Consider the following 17,356-nt stretch of genomic DNA (forward strand, 5'->3'; position numbering starts at 1 on the left):
TCCTCTTGCTATTCTTTTCCCCTCCCTTGGAGGACATGTCTGGGTGTTATTGGGAAAGTTGTGCATTGTCTGTCACTGACGTAAGAAAAGTCTCATCACTGTTTTTCGCTCCCTTTTCCTTCCTTTCTTTCTTTCCCTTCTTCTCTCGTTCCACCGCTTTGGCGTTTGAGGTTCCTCTCTTTCTTCCTCCTCCCTGTGTGCTCCTGAAGGCTGGCCCATGTGTCTGACATGTAACAGGTGACTTGGTAATGCGTAATTCCCAGCCCCAGGTCGACAGGTAGGGTTCACACATACCACCTGGTACAGACCAGGCCCAGGGAAGGGTGAGCCCAGGGAAGGGTGATTGCCTGAGCTGCAACCTTCCCAAATTGCTGATTGGTCCCTCTTTCAGGTGTTCAGGAGGTGTGACCTGAGGTGTGAACAATCACCTAAGATGGGTGCACCCCTTAAGACGCTGACACTGGCAATCATGGGGGATTTCCTTGCAGTGAGGCTAACGATTCAAAGACCCTTTCCGCTGCACCATGGTCTCGCGTACTGAAGACTGTCAGTCCTTCACCACGATAAATCTATTTATTATTCAGAAAGGTGTTGATGCAATTGCTGGCCCTGTGAAATCCTACTGTCATTTATGGAATGGCTCTTTGCTTTTGGAGACTACTTCTGATACTCAAGCACAACAATTGCTTGCCTCCTTGCTTCTCCACAGCTACTATGTTTCTGTTGAGGCCCGTAGAACTTAGAATTCTTCCTGTGGTGTTATTTACACTAGGATGCTCGACAGTCTAACCAAGGCCGAAATCCAATCTTATCTCTCTGATCAGGGTGTCATTGCCGTCCATCAGGTGATGAAAAAGGTAGATTCCTCCTTAGTACCCACCTGCACTTTTTTTCTCTACTTTGATAGAGTGGCGCTTCCAACCAAAATCAAGGCAGGCTATGAAATTATCACAGTCTGGCTGTACATTCCAAACCCAATGCACTGCTACCAGTGTCATCATTTCAACCAGACTAGAACATCTTGTCGACACACAGCCAAATGTGCAACCTGTGATTGGGATATACGCAAGGGTGATTAACCACCCCCTTCTCCCCGCTCTGTCAACTCAAATGGCAGCCATGCTGCCTCTTCTCGGGATTGTCCCATCTATCTTGATGAGTGGGCTGCCCAAGAGATTCGGTTAATGGAAAAAGTGCCTTACCCAGTCGCATGCAAGTTATTGGCTAGTTGCAAACCTTGTGTTCTCCCGTCTGGCAGTTATGTTCTAGTCAGCTCTTGCTCCATGAAGGACGTGGCCATGCAGACATGTGACCTCAAATTCGGCTCTGAGGTTGTGAAATTGCCCAGTGTCAAGGTAGCATAACCATCCCCCCATCCAGCTGTGCAACAAGCCATTAAACTCTCATCTCAAAGGGTGAAGCCACTGGCTACACAATTGGTAGGCCGGAAAGGACAGAAGGAGTACTCCCTTGAAGACCTTTTATGTCCCTCCAGCCAGACAACATCCGAGTCTTACTCTAACCGGAAATGCTCGAAAAAGTCCACCAAAGACAAATGTCCTTCATTGACTCGAAGCTCTTCTACAACAGTGTTGCCACTTGATACCTTAGCCTGGCCAGCCTCCATGTCGCCAGTACGCACCACCAACGGTTTTTCGGTGTTGACTCCACAGACCGACAGCACAAGCAAGCTGATGCTTCTGAGGGCTCCATAGAGCAGGATCCTCTTGGTGCTGTGCCCTGTGGCAGAAACTCGTGACAGATTGTCACTCAGCAGTCAGCAGCCGCCAAGGTGACACCCCTACATCTGTTCCTCATCATGACTCTCCTCCAACAGAACATTTGAAGCCTTCAGGTCTGCAAAGAGAATTTACGGCTGCTTGTAGCATTGCAGCGCCCCTTGTAGTCTGTCTTCAGGAAACGAAATTGCACCCTCATGACCGCTTTTATCTTTCACATTTCTTCCCAGTTTGTTTTGACCTTTCCCCTGAGGTCAGCAGTTCATCTCGAGGGGGAGTCATGCTGCTCATATGGAATGACATTCATAGTCAACCCACCTCCCTGACTATCCATCTGCAAGCTGTTAAAGTTTGCCATTTTCTTTGTGCCTGAGTTTTTCCCTCTCTACCATTTATATCCCTCCTTCATTCAATGTCAAAAAAAATATTCAAATGTGTGTGAAATCTTATGGGACTTTAACTGCTAAGGTCACCAGTCCCTAAACTTACACACTACTTAACATAAATTATCCTAAGGACAAAGACACAGACCAATGCTCGAGGGAGGACTCGAACCTGCGCTGGGACCAGCCACACAGTCCCTGACTGCAGCGCCTTAGACCACTCGGCTAATCCCGCATGGCCATTCAATGTCACCAGGACAGACTTCCTTCAGCTTATTGGGCAGCTACCTCCCCCTTTTCTGCTACTTGGTGACTTTAATGCGCTTCATCTCTTTCAGGGTTCTCCCAGAACTTGTCAGAAAGATGCCCTCTTGGCTGATGTTAATCAGCTCAAACTCTTCTGCCTCAACACTGAAGCACCCACCTTCCTTTCTGACTCCTCACACACCATTTCCCATTTGGACCTATCCTTCTGCACTGCCCAGCTTGCCAATCATCTTGAGTGTTCCCTTCTTTCTGATTCCTACTCGAGCGACCATTTCCCATGTGCTATCCGTTTGCTGACTCCTACCCATGTGTGTGCACACCCAAATGGCAGCTTACTAAGGCTGATTGATGGCTTTACTCCTCCCTGGTAACCTCCGAAGAACGAGATTTCCCCAGTTGTGATGACCAGGTGGAATATCACACCAATGTTATCCTTACTGCTGCAGAACATTCCATTCCTTGCACTTCCTCTTTACCACGCTCTGTCCCAATCCCTTGGTGGACTGAGGCATGCTGTGATCCAATTTGCGCATGGAGACGTGCTATCCGCATTTTTAACTGTCATCCTGCAGTGGCGAACTGCATTCATTATAAACAGATGCGTGCAAAGTGTTGTCGTATTCTTCGGGATAGCAAAAAAGCTAGCTGGATTTTATTCACTAGTTTATTTTCTTCCTCTGTCATTTGGGCCAACCTCTGACATCTCAGTGGGACCAAGATCCATTCACGAATTTCCAGCCTGATAGTAGCAGATGATTTTATTGTGGACCCTGTTGCTTTCTCCAACACCTTGTGCCACCATTTTGCTTGAGTTTTGAGCTCTACCCACTATCACCCTGCCTTTTCCCATCTGAATCGAGCAGAGGAGGCTCAGGCAATACCCTTCTCTTCTCAGAATTTGGACTGCTAGAATGCCACCTTTACTATGAGGGAGCTAGATCATGCTCTCAGTTCATCCCGATCCTCCGCCCCAGGGCCACACACTGTCCACATTCAAATGTTGTAGCACCTTTCTCTTGCACGCAAGCACTTTCTGCTTAACACGTACAACTGCATCTGGGCAGAGGGCACATTTCCCGGACTTTGGCTTGAAGCCACCATCATACCCATACCTAAGCCAGGTAAGGAGAAAAACCTTCCTTCTAGCTACTGCCACATCTCTCTCACCAGCTTTTTTTGCAAGGTTATGGAACGTCTGATTCGTGCCCGGCTGGTATGGTGGCTCCAGCCTTGCAATTTACTGACGAATGCACAATGTGGATTTCGAGCACGGCATTATGCAGCTGACCATCTCATTACTTTGTCCACCCATGTCATGAATGGTTTTCTGCATAAGTCTCAGACTGTGGCCGTGTTTTTCGATTTGGAGAAAGGCTACGACACCTGCTAGAGAACTGGTACCCTCCGTATTCTATACATGTGGGGCTTCTTTGGGCGCCTACCCTGTTTCTTTTATTAATTTTTGAAATACTGAGTTTTCAAGGTGCGTGTGGGTACTGCCTTGTCGGACACCTGTATCCAGGAAAACGATGTGCCTCAGGGTTCCGTCTTGAGCATCATCCTCTTTGCTATCGCCATTAACTCTATAATGGCGTGACTCCCGCCAGGCACCTCCGCTCCCTTTTTGTTGACGATTTTACCATCTATTGCAGTTCTCCATGGATATTTCTCACTGAGCGGCGTCTTCGGCGATGTCTTGACCGTCTTTACTCCTGGAGCATCAAGAGTGGCTTCTGTTTTTTCACTGACAAAATCGTCTGTATGAATTTCTGGCAGTGTAAATGATTTCTCCCACCGTCTTTACATCTTGAGCCTATTGCCCCTCTGTTAGTTGAAACTACAAAATTCCTGGGGCTCAAGCTCAATAGGAAACACTCTTGGTCCTCCCATGTGTCTTACCTGGCAGCCTGCTGTAAACAGTTCCTCATAATGTCCTACATGTCCTCAGTGGTACTTCCCGGGGTGCTGATTGAACCATCCTCCTCCATTTGTACCGGTTCCTTGTCCGTTTGAAAGTTGAGTATGGGTGCTTTGTTTAAGCATCTACACATCCATCCCTCTTACACTGTCTTGACACTGTCCACCATCGTGACATCCGTTTGGCCACTGGCACTTTTTACACTAGTGTCTGTATGGTGAAGCTGCTTAACTACCACTGTCCTACCGCCATGACTTTCTCCTCAGCAGGTATGCATGCTGTTTGTCTGCCATGCATGGCCACCCATCCTATGCCTCCTTCTTTGATGATTCCTTTGATTGCCAGTATGGGGCACATCCCTCTTCTGTGTTACCTCCTAGAGTCCTCCTTCGGCACTTGCTATGGTGGCTTAACTTCTCACTAGCTGCAACTTTCCCTGTGGATGTGAACTGTTCACAATCTTTGCTCCATGAAGCAGCCCATGTTAACCTTGGCCTTCATTTGCTTCCTAAGGACACTACTCCAGCCTCGCTCTACCGGCTTCAGTTTCATGACCTTTGTGTATAACTTCGCGATAGTACCTTTGTATACACTGGTGACTCTCGGACTGACTGTGGGGTTGGGTGTGTCTTCATCATTGTTGCCCGTGTCTTTCAATATCAGATTCTGGCACACTGCTCAGTATTTACAGCCCAGTTCTTCGTCCTTTATCAGGCCTTGGAGTACATCCAGCGACACAGACTTTTCAATTGTGTCCTCTGTTCAGACTCACTCAGTGCCCTTCAGAGTCTATGTGTGCTGTACACCACCCATTCCTTAGTGCAGTGCGTCCAGGAAAACTGTCACTTGCTCACTCTTGGTGTAGCCACTGTGATGTTCATGTGGGTTCCTGGTCATGTCAGTCTGCCAGGAAACAAGGCTGCTGCCAATGCTGCAGTTCTCGTACCTCAGCCCGCTAGTTCCTATATTCCTTCTGGTGATCTCTGTGTTGCTGTCTGTCAGGACACTATTGGCATCGCCAATGGTTCTCCCTTCACGGGAATAAGCTACGGCTTTTTAAGCCTCTCCCAGTGGCTTGGACAACCTCCTCTCGGTGCTCCCGCTGGGAGCAGATCATTTTAACTTGGCTGCATATTGCCCACTGCCTTTTTAGCCATCGTCATTTGATAAGTGGTGCTACCCCACCACTTTGTTCACATTGTGCCCAGGATTTAACTGTCTGCCACTTCCTGACAGAGTGCCCATTTTTTAACCAAATACATTCACTTTTGGACTTGCTGTCTGAGTTATCGGCCATTTTAGCAAATGATTTGTGGGCTGTCAACCGCATTTTACTTTTTATCCGCCAAAGCAATATGATGAAGGCCATTTAATTTTTAGTTTTGGACCTCCATTTCTGTATGGTGTCTTTTAAGCCCTTTCTCCATGTCCCAGTTTTAAGATGTCTTCTCTTATGTCAAGGTAACTTTGGAAGGTAGGAGACGAGAGACTGGCAGAAGTAAGGCTGTGAGTACCGGGCGTGAGTCGTGCTTCGGTAGCTCAGATGGTAGAGCACTTGCCCGCAAAAGGCAAAGGTCCCGAGTTCGAGGCTCAGTCGGGCACACAGTTTTAATCTGCCAGGAAGTTTCATATCAGCGCACACTCCGCTGCAGAGTGAAAATCTCATTCTGGAAACCTCCCCCAGGCTATGGCTAAGCCATGTCTCCGCAATATCCTTTCTTTCAGGAGTGCTAGTCCTGCAAGGTTCGCAGGAGAGCTTCTGTAAAGTTTGGAAGGTAGGAGACAAGAGACTGGCAGAAGTAAAGCTGTGAGTACCGGGCGTGAGTCGTGCTTCGGTAGCTCAGATGGTAGAGCACTTGCCCGCGAAAGGCAAAGGTCCCGAGTTCGAGTCTCGGTCGGGCACACAGTTTTAATCTGCCAGGAAGTTTCATATCAGCGCACACTCCGCTGCAGAGTGAAAATCTCATTCTGATGTATAGTTGTTTTTTAACTCCTCTCTGTCTTCGTATATAGATGCACATAATTATAGCCCTATGTTGTTGATGTCAATCTGTTGTACAATTATGGAACATGTTTTATCCTCAAGACTTATGACGATATTGGAGATGAAAAATGCTTCCACAAAAATCAGCTTGGATTCTGAAAACAGAGATCTTGTGAATCTCAGCTCGCTCTGTTTCTCCATGAGTTCCATAGCGCTGTAGACAAAGGTACTCATGTTGATGATGCCCCAAAAACATTTGACACCATCCTGTACTGCTGGCTTAACAATTATCAGACCGGATTCAAGATTTCCTTGCAGGTAAAACCCAACACAATGCTCTTAACAGAACAAAATTGACAGATGTAAGTGTAATTTCTGGAGTACTCCAAGAAAGTGTGATAATACCATTATCGTTTACATTGCCTGTAAATGATCTAGTAGAAGGCAGAAACTATTTGAGATATGTTTGCAGATGGCGTGGTTATTTGTAAGAAAGTAGCAATGCCAGATGACAATATTGCTTTGCAGAATGACCTGCAGAGGACTGATGAATGGTACAGTTTCTGGCAGTTGACCCTTACCATAAATAATGTAACATATTGTGCATACATAGTCAGAGAAATCCACTGCTGCACAACTACACTGTCAATGTCAAATTGCTGGAAACAGTATATGTGGTAAAATGGAAAGACTATATAAAGAAGCAGGAAAAGTAGATGCCAGACTGAGATTCAGAGGAAGAATCTTAAGGAAGTGTAACTCATCCATGTACAAATTGGCATAAAAGGCACTTGATCAACTGGAATCCTTACCAGTCAGGACTGATAGAAGAGTAGAGAAAATACAATGAAGAACAGCGTGCTTTGTCACAGATCATTTAGTTAGCTTGAGAACATTACAGAGATGTTCAAGAAACCCCAATGGCAGGAATTATCAGAGAGGCATTGGGAGTCATTGAGAGGTTTGCTGTTCGATATTTAATGAGAGCACGTTCTGGGAAGAGTCAGGCAATATTACTTGGTCCCACCTACATCTTATGAAATCTCTGCCACACAAACTATTAGGTACCTTGCAGAATATGATGTAGATGTAGAGTTGTGGATTGAGAGGGAGGTGCTCCCAGCTGGAGATACATTTAAGTGTTTAACAGGGATGCAGAGGCACTCCAGAGTTTGGCAGGCAGACATGAGATGTCCTTCCTTCCAGCATGTCTGATACTGTGTCCACCTGTTGGGAAAGTCTTCTTTGACACGTGTTCAGGTACAGTGGATATGACAGCTGGTCAGGGGACCAAGACTTTTTTCCTTAGTTTTGAGATGGAGTGCTGCGCTGTTTGTGCTCTACTGTTGCTGCATTTGCTGTGTTGGCAAAGTTGGATCCCTTTCCAGGGTCTGACGTGACAGTCATCCTCCCATCTCAGAATTCTAATCAATGGCCTGTGCCCAGGAAAACTTTGAAAGATTGGATCAATTTTAAATTATCTTTCAAAGTAGGGCCCTAAGATGTAGAGTTTCTGATGTACCTCCTCATCTGGAGCTGCTCGATTGATTACATCCCGAATTATCTTCTCTGCATACGATTCATTATGTACTGGAGTCACAGACTTGCCTTTCCTATTGAGTCCCTGCATTTCAGCTGCCCAGAATTGCATGACTGATTAGGCTGTTTATGGCACTGATAAAATATTCCACATAGGATGCAATGACATGTCAGTGTCAATAAAAATATGCAGTTAGTAGAGAACAGATTGTGTTGTTTCCATGAGAGGGGACTTTTGCACAAAAGCTGGTACATACTGGGTGAGATCAGTGACAGGAAAAACGATTTTTCAGCTGCTGGATCCTTTACCTGGAATGCGGCAAAATTCTCCGGAGGTGCTAGTCGTGCACATCCCACTCTCCCACCATGTCATAGCACATAGCCAGGAGAGCAACATGGAGAACAAGTCTTCCTGACATTTCTGACCCTCTAACTGGTGTTGAAGAAACTGCTGTAACATGAATTCCATCGACACAACTGGTAAGGTAGCTTGTTGTGCGGGGTCCACGGTTATGTAATGAACATGAAAAATGCCCAAGAACATCATCATTTATGTTGTAACTCACTGCGTAAAAGGTGAGACGGCACCTCCAGAACCACTGTATTTAAAGATCTTGCAGGACGATAGTTCACAGTGGAAACAACGTATGCTATAGTCATGTTACAAGATAGGTACTGTACAGTTCTAGCTAACTTAGTAAATAGCACGATGAGTGAGATAAGATTGAGGGTGATCATTGGGTGGCGATTGTATATGTAGATGGCCTGTTTCAGGTGGTGCTGGGATGTGCCAGGGAAGCCGTCATGCAAAGTGTACACAGCCACGGTATCTCCCTCTGGCAGCCACACTTGCCAATAGTGTACTGTAGTGTCATATTTGCTCATCGTGCAATGAATACTGATGTCAGAGATGTCTAGGTCATAGCCCAGTGGGTCTCCACACATCACAATGGTCAAGAATGGAACCATGGCTACTATTTCACTGCAGTATTTTTATACATTTTTTTGAGATGAGGTTCCACATAAATATTATATCGATTGATAGAAGCCATTGTGCATTTTTCGCTGTTCTGCATTGTGCTGTTGGCGTATTTTGACTAAAATGTTTCTTTAAAGTTAGCACCTATTAAAGCACTGTACACAACCTTCTCGTATATATGTCAGACAGCATCATTCGATGGCAAAGTTTGATGAGTTTTGTTTGAAACACGTGGCCACCACATGAATTTTCCATTCTCTGATGACTGAAATCTACAAAATTGAGGGTAGTCATGCAGTCGTTGCAAGGGGAGTGTTCCAACAGCCGCTTTTGCTGATCCCTGGCATGATATTGTGCGATTCTTATTTGTACAATATGTGTATAACAGGAAAAAAAGAGGAAAACATAAGATTGTGAGAATAACTGCAGAAATATTCTGCAAACATGTAATGTTTTGTACTTATTATTCCAAATGAAAACAATTTCCTTTGTTACTGCTTCATAAAAGTGACAAACCTAATATATTATAAGAATCTCTCTGATTTATGATCAAGCTGTCATAATTACCTTGCAGTATTGAGAACGAAGCTGAACTTTCAAAACTTATGTTTTAATTTTCTACAGGTTGAAGTACGGGATGATGAAGAGCAAAAGTTGAAATTTCAGGAAATAATTGATCTTCTTGTAGCAGCTGGGTATTTTCGAGCTCGAATTAAAGGACTTTCACCATTTGATAAGGTCTGTTTTTGCAAATTCTGTATATCTGGATTTTGTTTGTGACTGACAAGATGATATTACTTATTAATGACATGTAATCTTCATTATTGCAGGTTGTAGGAGGGATGACATGGTGTATTGAGACATGTAATTTTGATGTTGACGTTGACTTGCTTTTTCAAGACAGTTTTACAATAGGGCAGAAAATGTAAGTTGATAATTATACAACCATCCAATTATAATTATGTGAAGATGCCTACAAAATTAAACTAAAGGGAGTGAGTGAGTGTGTGTGTGTGTGTGTGTGTGTGTGTGTGTGTGTGTGTGTGTGTGTGTGTTTGTGTGTGTGTGAGAGAGAGAGAGAGAGAGAGAGAGAGAGAGAGAGAGAGATGGTTGGGTGGGTGGGTGAGTACATAGGGGGGGGGGGGGGGGGTTACAGAGACAGAAGAGAAGTATTGGAAGGCAGAAAAAGGAGAGACAGTTGGATTTCAGCAGCAAAGGCAAAATTGTATTAATTCTGGTAATAAACCTCAATTTCCTCTGTCTGATTCTGTTATCCTCATCCTGCTCCTTTTAGCTTCACTTATCTCGCCTTTCGTTTTCTTTGCCTTTCTGTCCTGTACTGACATTGTTTTTAGATCAATTGATATTGTCAGATTCTGCTGTGAAATGTTCATCTTTCTCTATTTTAATATTATAAGTCAAACAATGGAAAAACCAGGATGGAATGTAACAATACCAGAGAAGGAAAATTGCTACTCACCATATAGCGGAGATGCTGAGTCGTGATAGGCACAACGAAAAGATTCACACAATTAAAGCTTTCGTCCATTAAGGCCTTTGTCAGCAGTACACACACACACACACACACACACACACACACACACACACACACGTAAACGCAACTTGCACACACATCTGCAGTCTCAGAGAGCTGAAACCACACTGCGAACAGCAGCACCAGTGCATGATGGGAGTGGCGACTGGGCGAGGGTAAGGAAGAGGCTGTGACGGGGAGGGAGAGGGATAGTATGAAGGGAGTGGCGCACAGTGAAGTGTTGCAGTTTTGACGGAGGGCAGGGGAGAAGGTGTGGAGGGGGGAGGGGGTAAGTAGCCAAAAGGAGAGAAATAAAAATAAAAATAAATTAAAAGACTGGGTGTGGTGGTGAAATGATGGCTGTGTAGTGATGGAATGGGAACAGGGAGGAGGCTGGATGGGTGAGGACAGTGACTAACGAAGGTTGAGGCCAGGAGGGCTTCGAGAACGTAGGATAAATTGCAGGGAAAGTTCCCACCTGAGAATTCAGAAAAGCTGGTATTGGTGGGATGGATCCATATGACACAAGCTGTGAAGCAGTCATTGAGATGAGGGATATCATGTTTGGCAGCGTGTTCAGCAACAGTGTGGTCCACTTGATTTTTGACCACAGTTTGTCGGTGGCCATTCATGCGGACAGACAGCTTGTTGCTTGCCATGCCTACATAGAATGCAGCTCAGTGGCTGCAGCTTAGCTTGTAAATCATATGACTGGTTTTACAGGTAGCCCTGCCTTTGATGGGTTAGGAGATGTTAGTGACCGGACTGGAGTAGGTGGTGGTAGGAGGATGTATGGGACTGGTCTTGCATCTAGGTCTATTATAGGGATATGAGCAGTGGTCGTGTAAGGATGGATGAGTATATTGTGTAGGTTCGGTGGACGGTGGAATACCACGGTAGGAGGCGTGGGAAGGATAGTGGGCAGGACATTTCTCATTTCAGGGCATGATGAGAGGTAATCGAAACCCTGGCAGAGAATGTAATTCAGTTGCTCCAGTCCCGGATGGTACTGAGTTACGAGGGGAATGCTCCTTTGTGGCTGGACTGTGGACTGTGGGAGGTGGTGGGAGACTGGGAAGATAAGGCATGGGAGATTTGTTTTTGTACAAGGATGGGAGTATAATTACGGTCAGTGAAGGCTTCAGTGAGACCCTTGGTATATTTTGGAGGGACTGCTCATCACTGCAGATGCGACGACCTCGGTGGCTAGGCTGTACGGAAGGGACTTCTTGGTATGGAATGGGTGGCAGTTGTCGAAGTGAAGGTATTGCTGGTGGTTAGTAGGTTTGATATGGACGGAGGTACTGATGTAGCCATCTCTAAGGTGATGGTCAACATCTAGGAAGGTGGTTTGTTGGGTTGAATAGGACCAGATGAAGCAAATGGGGGAGAAGTTATTGAGGTTCTGGAGGAATGTGAATAAGGTGTCCTTACCTTCAATCCAGAAAGCAAAGATGTCATCAGTGAATCTGAACCAGATGAGGGGTTTAGAATTCTGGGTTTTTGGGAAGGATTCCTCTAGATGGCCCCGGAATAGGTTAGCATAAGATGGTGCCATGCGGGTGCCCATAGCCGTACTGCAGATTTGTTTGTAGGTAATGCCTTCCTTTTTAAGGAGAAGTAATTGTGGGTGAGGATATAGTTGGTCATGGAGACTAGGAAGGAGGTTGTTGGTTTGGAATCCATAGGGCGCCTGGAAATGTAGCGTTCGATAGCAGTAAGGCCATGGGCATTAGGAATGTTAGTGTACAGGGAAGTGGCATCAATAGTGACAAGCAGGGCACCGTGTGGTAAAGGGACAGGAGCTGTGAAGAGTCGGTTGAGGAAATCGTTGGTGTATTTTACATAGGAGGATAGGTTCCGGGTAATAGGTTGAAGGTATTGGTCTACGAGAGCAGAGATTCTCTCAGTGGGGGCACAGTAACTGGCTACAATGGGGCATCCTGGGTGGTTGGGTTTATGGACTTGAGGAAGCATGTAGAAGGTGGGAGTGCGGGGAGTGGTAGGGGTAAGTATAGAGATGGACTCTGGGGGAGAGATTCTGGGATGGGCCTAAGGATTCGAGTAGTGACTGGAAATCCTGCTGGATTACTGGAATGGGATGGGATTTGTATGTGTGTCTACTGTTGACAAAGGCCTTAATGGCCGAAAGCTTTAATTGTGTGAATCTTTTTGTTGTGCCTATCGCGACTCAGCCTCTCTGCTATATGGTGAGTAGCAACTTTCCTTTTCTGGTATTGTTAATATTATAAGTTTTAGTCATGATTTTTTTTACCTAAGCTCTGTTGATTTTGTGTTTATTTTGGATCCATAGTCTTAGGGATGGTGCCTTTGAACGGGAATAAAATTTCTAGAAACTCTTGTAAGAGAACCAAAATCAAGGTTAAAAATTACATGGAGAGCTAATGCTATTAGTACACTTAAGCTCAAGGATGCTAAGTAATGATTAATGAAAGAAAGGAATACTCAAACTTTGCCAAGAAAAGGGAGGATGGGCAGAGAGGATAGACAGGCTAGTGTTAAAGGTGCTGATTGGAATGTTTCTGAAGATTTGGGGTCTGAAATAGTGTAAGTCTTCTAACAAAAGTATCAGTACAATCAATCATCAGATTTGCCAAATTATCACATTACAGTGCACTGACAGAAAAAATTGTTGCGGTGCTCCCAGAGATGAAATGTCCTCACCAGATTGAGCCTCACCAAATTCAAGGATTGGATTTTATCCACATATTTCCTGTCATTCAGGTAAGTTCACTACTGTCAGCTATAAAAATAAATTGCTAGAAAACACTCTAGACTCAGACTGAACATCTGATTTTCTTTCCTTAGTGGCTTGTGAAAAAATCAATGGAAACAAGAGCTGAGATTGGAGATTTCTTGCGTTCATATGCGGTCAGTCAATTTGATAAACAGTATGGTGGAGCAGAAGAGGAAACTACTTTAAAGCAGCGAGCCAGTATTACCCAAAATATTCTGAGTGTGAAGGTTTGCTGTATCAAAACCTTTGTTTTTAGTTTTATAAGTTGCTCCTTTAAATTAGATCATGTTTATACCATTTCCAGTTCAGATTTTTAAAAAAATTGTTTATATTGTTTCTTCCAGGAACTCTACCACCCACAACGAAGGTTCCGGAGAAAGGGGCCACCACCTGAAGATGAGGAAACATCTGTTTACAGTACTTTATTGGAATATGGTCATAGCATAAAGATGTTTGATGTACCTGTTGGAACAGAATCAGTGAGTGTTATGCCCTATCTTTGTAAACAAGGAATTACAAGCATCAGATACATACTGTGTGATCACTAACTTCAACCACTTTCCTGTTACTGCATTGAACTACTACTCCTGTGAAATTTGTGATCACTGTATGAAATAAAACAAAAATTTGCGTTTGATCCAAATCAACACACCCCTGTATGAAAATGGTTCTTTGCTCATGGAAGTCAAACTTTATAATGAACTTTTGGAAAACATGAAAGCAAAATCTTTAAAGTCATATTTACAGCATCACTGCTTTTAGTCCATTGAAGAATATTTAACAATATGAAATAATATGTAAAATAAGTGAAAGGCAACCACTTGCCTAAGTTGGACTGATGTGTGGAGCGTATTCACATTAGATTTTGAGCTCTAGCTCTTTCTCGAGTAAATGTTCATACATTCAAAAACACAAACAAACACACACACACACACACACACACACACACACACACACACACAAATGCACACTCCTGCAGGCATTCCTAATTGATGAATTTGGGGTAACTCAAGAAGACTAGAATCCACACACGTGTGTGTGGACTGTTTGTGCAAGGATCACCTGGATCACCTACATGAAAAAATCAAACACAAACAGAGTGATTTTTCAACACTTTTCATTCCTGCGCTGATGTTACATGTAGGGTCTGTCAACCGATTTTTATATTGAACGTGACCTTGATGTGATACTGTCATTCTCAGTCCAAATTGTAAGTTGCTTTGGTGGAGAATCAGAAGATTAGTTGGCATTTTGTTATTTTCATGTTGCGAGGCCTCAATGATTTCCATTGAATCTGTGCTGCTTTCAACAATTTAAGTTTCCTTGTTCATATTCCTTGTGGTATGAATACAAAACAGCTACTGATACTTAATTTTTCATCATCTTTAGCCACGTTTGCGTACTTTAAATATACTGGCATTTTATGGCCTCTGTTAACGAGGATGTTAGAGAGGGATACAGTGTTGCTGGATTCAGGAAATTAATGCACTGCAAAAGAAAACAAAAATATATTTAAATACATGTGAAGTCTTGAAACATTTTGGTTAGTAAAATTGATGCTGTAGAAAACACAAGATCTGGAACTCAGAAACTGAGAGTTGCTTCCAAGCACATTGGTTGAAGTAAGGGGACAGTAGCATATATTTCTCCATTACTCATTTTCATTTCTATTTTGAAGTAACTACTAGTCTGTTCTTTTATAACAGCTATGGAAACAAATCAGGGTACATAAAGCTGAATATATTGTGCAAACCTACTTTGTCACACGCTTCTTACTGTGCTTTTCTTGGGCACCCTTAAAGCATTTCACAAGTGATGCTAAAGAAGGGCTACAAAAACTGTGGGACCCAAGAGCACCATATTGTTAAATACTATCCTGATAGAAGGATGCCACTAGTGTAAAAAAATGACTGTAACAAACAAATTTTCCATATAATTGTGTCTCAAATCATATAACTGCTACTGTCAGCTGGGACTTTGGATACCGAGCATGATGAAACTACTGCCTCATGCAAATTACCCCAAACAAACTGAGAATCAGTCCAAGAAATAACCGTAAAACCTGAGAGCTATTAAGTCAGCATATATTTCCTCTTAACCAGCTGCCAAGTTCATATTTTTGTGACACTGAATGATTTAGCTTTACAGCTAAGCTTGCTTTTGGGATATGAGAAGCAGTAAGACTTGTCTAGAGTAGTTCATTTGTATTTTTTGTATGGTATTTGGTCATAAATTTAATGGTGTTGGGTTGTGCTGCTGTATTGAGTGATCTACTCCACCATAGTGTATCTGATGGGATTTACTATTCCCCCAAACCAGATACCAATGTTGCCTATTCACTAACTTTCAACTCTGTTTAGAGAATTCTATGTACCGAATAGCCAAAACATGCCAGATGGAATAAAAGGTTCTTCAGTGATTCAGACAGAAGTTATTTATTTCACATACGCAATGCTCACAGTCTCGTAACTGGAATTTATTTTGTTACAGTGCTAAAAATATAAACTGACAGCACTCATGTTAAATGTGAAGTCCATGGTCAGTGTTTTGCAATGAAGCCACACAATTTCATTTGCTTGTGATACAACTAAGTGGACATATTTCTTTCTCCAATGTCAAGCTTGTATCAACAGTCTATCATAAACATCTCCTTTCCTCTGATAAACTTGTTGTTTCTGATCAGTACTTCGGGAGCAACATTTTGAAACATTATGTTGCACTCTGAGTATTGCGTAGACATGAGAAACCAGATAAGCAAAGCAAAATTCTCCTTCAAGATAATTTCAAGTGGATATGGCATGTAAGGATATATTTTTATTTGTTTGCAAAATGTTTCAAGTCAACGATCAGTATTAAATATGAGGGTTGCCCAAAAAGCCACACACCACATTTTTTTCTCAGCTGAAAACAATGCTGTGAATGCAAAACGTTACGTATGTATTATTTGAAGTCTCCTTAGTGAGCGCACCGAGTTTCCATCGCTTTCAACAGATAGCATAGCTGCAGGACAATTTTAAAATGGTGTCTGTAGGTGATGTATGTTACCAGCAACGTGCCATCATTGAATTTCTCATTGTGGAGAAAGAAACTGTGGAGGATATTCACAAATGTTTGTGCAAAGTCTATGGAGTATCTGCTCTTGACAGAAGTACAGTTAATCGTTGGGAATCGATGGTGAGGTCATCATAAGGCGGTTCGGCGGGGCTCCATGATTTGCAGCAGTCGGGAAGGCCATCCACGGCTGTTACACCTGACAGCCATGTCCTAGCCCCATCGGACTTCCACTTGTTTGGGCCATTGAAGGAGGCCATTCGTGAAAGACATTTTGACGATGATGAGGAGCTGATTTACACAGTGAAGCACTGCCTCTGCCACCAGGACAGTGATTGGTACCTACAGGGCATACATGCTCTTGTTCCACACTGGAGGAAGGCCATAGAAAGGGATGGACATTACGTGGAAAAATGGGGCGTGTAGATAAAACACCATTCTTCCGTGTGTGTGAAATTCTCATTATGCTCAGTAAAGAATTGTTGAAGAAAAAAATGTGGTGCATTACTTTCTGGGCAACCCTCATACAAATACACTTTCTTGTAATTTAATTTAAACTGTATGCAAAATCATTCATGAAGAAAGATATCACTCCCCCCACCCCACCCCCTAAAAAAACCATTAAAGTGTTCTGATACTTTTTGAAAATCATTAATTCATTACTTTGACAGCATTTGTAGATCAAATGATGGCATTTGCTGCTGTTGTAATTATTCAGTTATTTTTTGCAAAATGTATCATTAGATTAATAATATATATCAGTGTTATTAGTAGTGTTGTTTATATTGGACATATTTATGGTATCTTTAATCCACTCTTGTATTTTTTCTGTCAGAAAATGGAATGTTGTATTTCCATGCCTATTTCAAAATCTTTCTCTTTCAGGGTATCAGTGCTGATGACAGCAGTCAGGAACGTACTGTTGATGTTCAAGAAACTCGAAAACTTGAGGAGGTAACATATGTGTTAGGCATGATTGTCAGTGTACATTGTATAGTTGTGATTTATCTTCTGTGTGATTAATTGCTAACAATCACTGTAGATATTTTTGATCTTTTTGCATGGTGTGACAGCAAAAAATCCAGAAATTAATGAACAACCTGTCATCTATGGGAGAACAAGAGGTAAGCACAGATAATATCCACATATTTCTTAATTACTTAAGAAATTATCTTTATCTGTTTCTGTGTGTAGCATAACTGTT

The 17,356-nt window shown here is 43.1% G+C and overlaps 1 protein-coding gene across 2 annotated transcripts in view; it reads left to right on the forward strand.

Annotated features, from left to right (window-relative positions):
- LOC126365805 (coiled-coil domain-containing protein 93) overlaps positions 1-17,356 on the forward strand; it is an 83,309-nt gene that overhangs the window by 16,134 nt on the left and 49,819 nt on the right. The window contains exons 2-8 of one of the 2 annotated variants that reach the window (XM_050008387.1): positions 9,434-9,547; positions 9,640-9,734; positions 12,977-13,088; positions 13,173-13,328; positions 13,446-13,580; positions 17,038-17,106; positions 17,226-17,276. In XM_050008387.1, the coding sequence (XP_049864344.1) occupies positions 9,434-9,547; positions 9,640-9,734; positions 12,977-13,088; positions 13,173-13,328; positions 13,446-13,580; positions 17,038-17,106; positions 17,226-17,276 (732 nt within the window). The remainder of the gene's footprint in view (positions 1-9,433; positions 9,548-9,639; positions 9,735-12,976; positions 13,089-13,172; positions 13,329-13,445; positions 13,581-17,037; positions 17,107-17,225; positions 17,277-17,356) is intronic. The other variant, XM_050008388.1, reaches the window with a different exon arrangement.

Source organism: Schistocerca gregaria, chromosome 4 (genome assembly GCF_023897955.1).
Source record: "Schistocerca gregaria isolate iqSchGreg1 chromosome 4, iqSchGreg1.2, whole genome shotgun sequence".
Taxonomy (NCBI): Eukaryota; Metazoa; Arthropoda; class Insecta; order Orthoptera; family Acrididae; genus Schistocerca; species Schistocerca gregaria.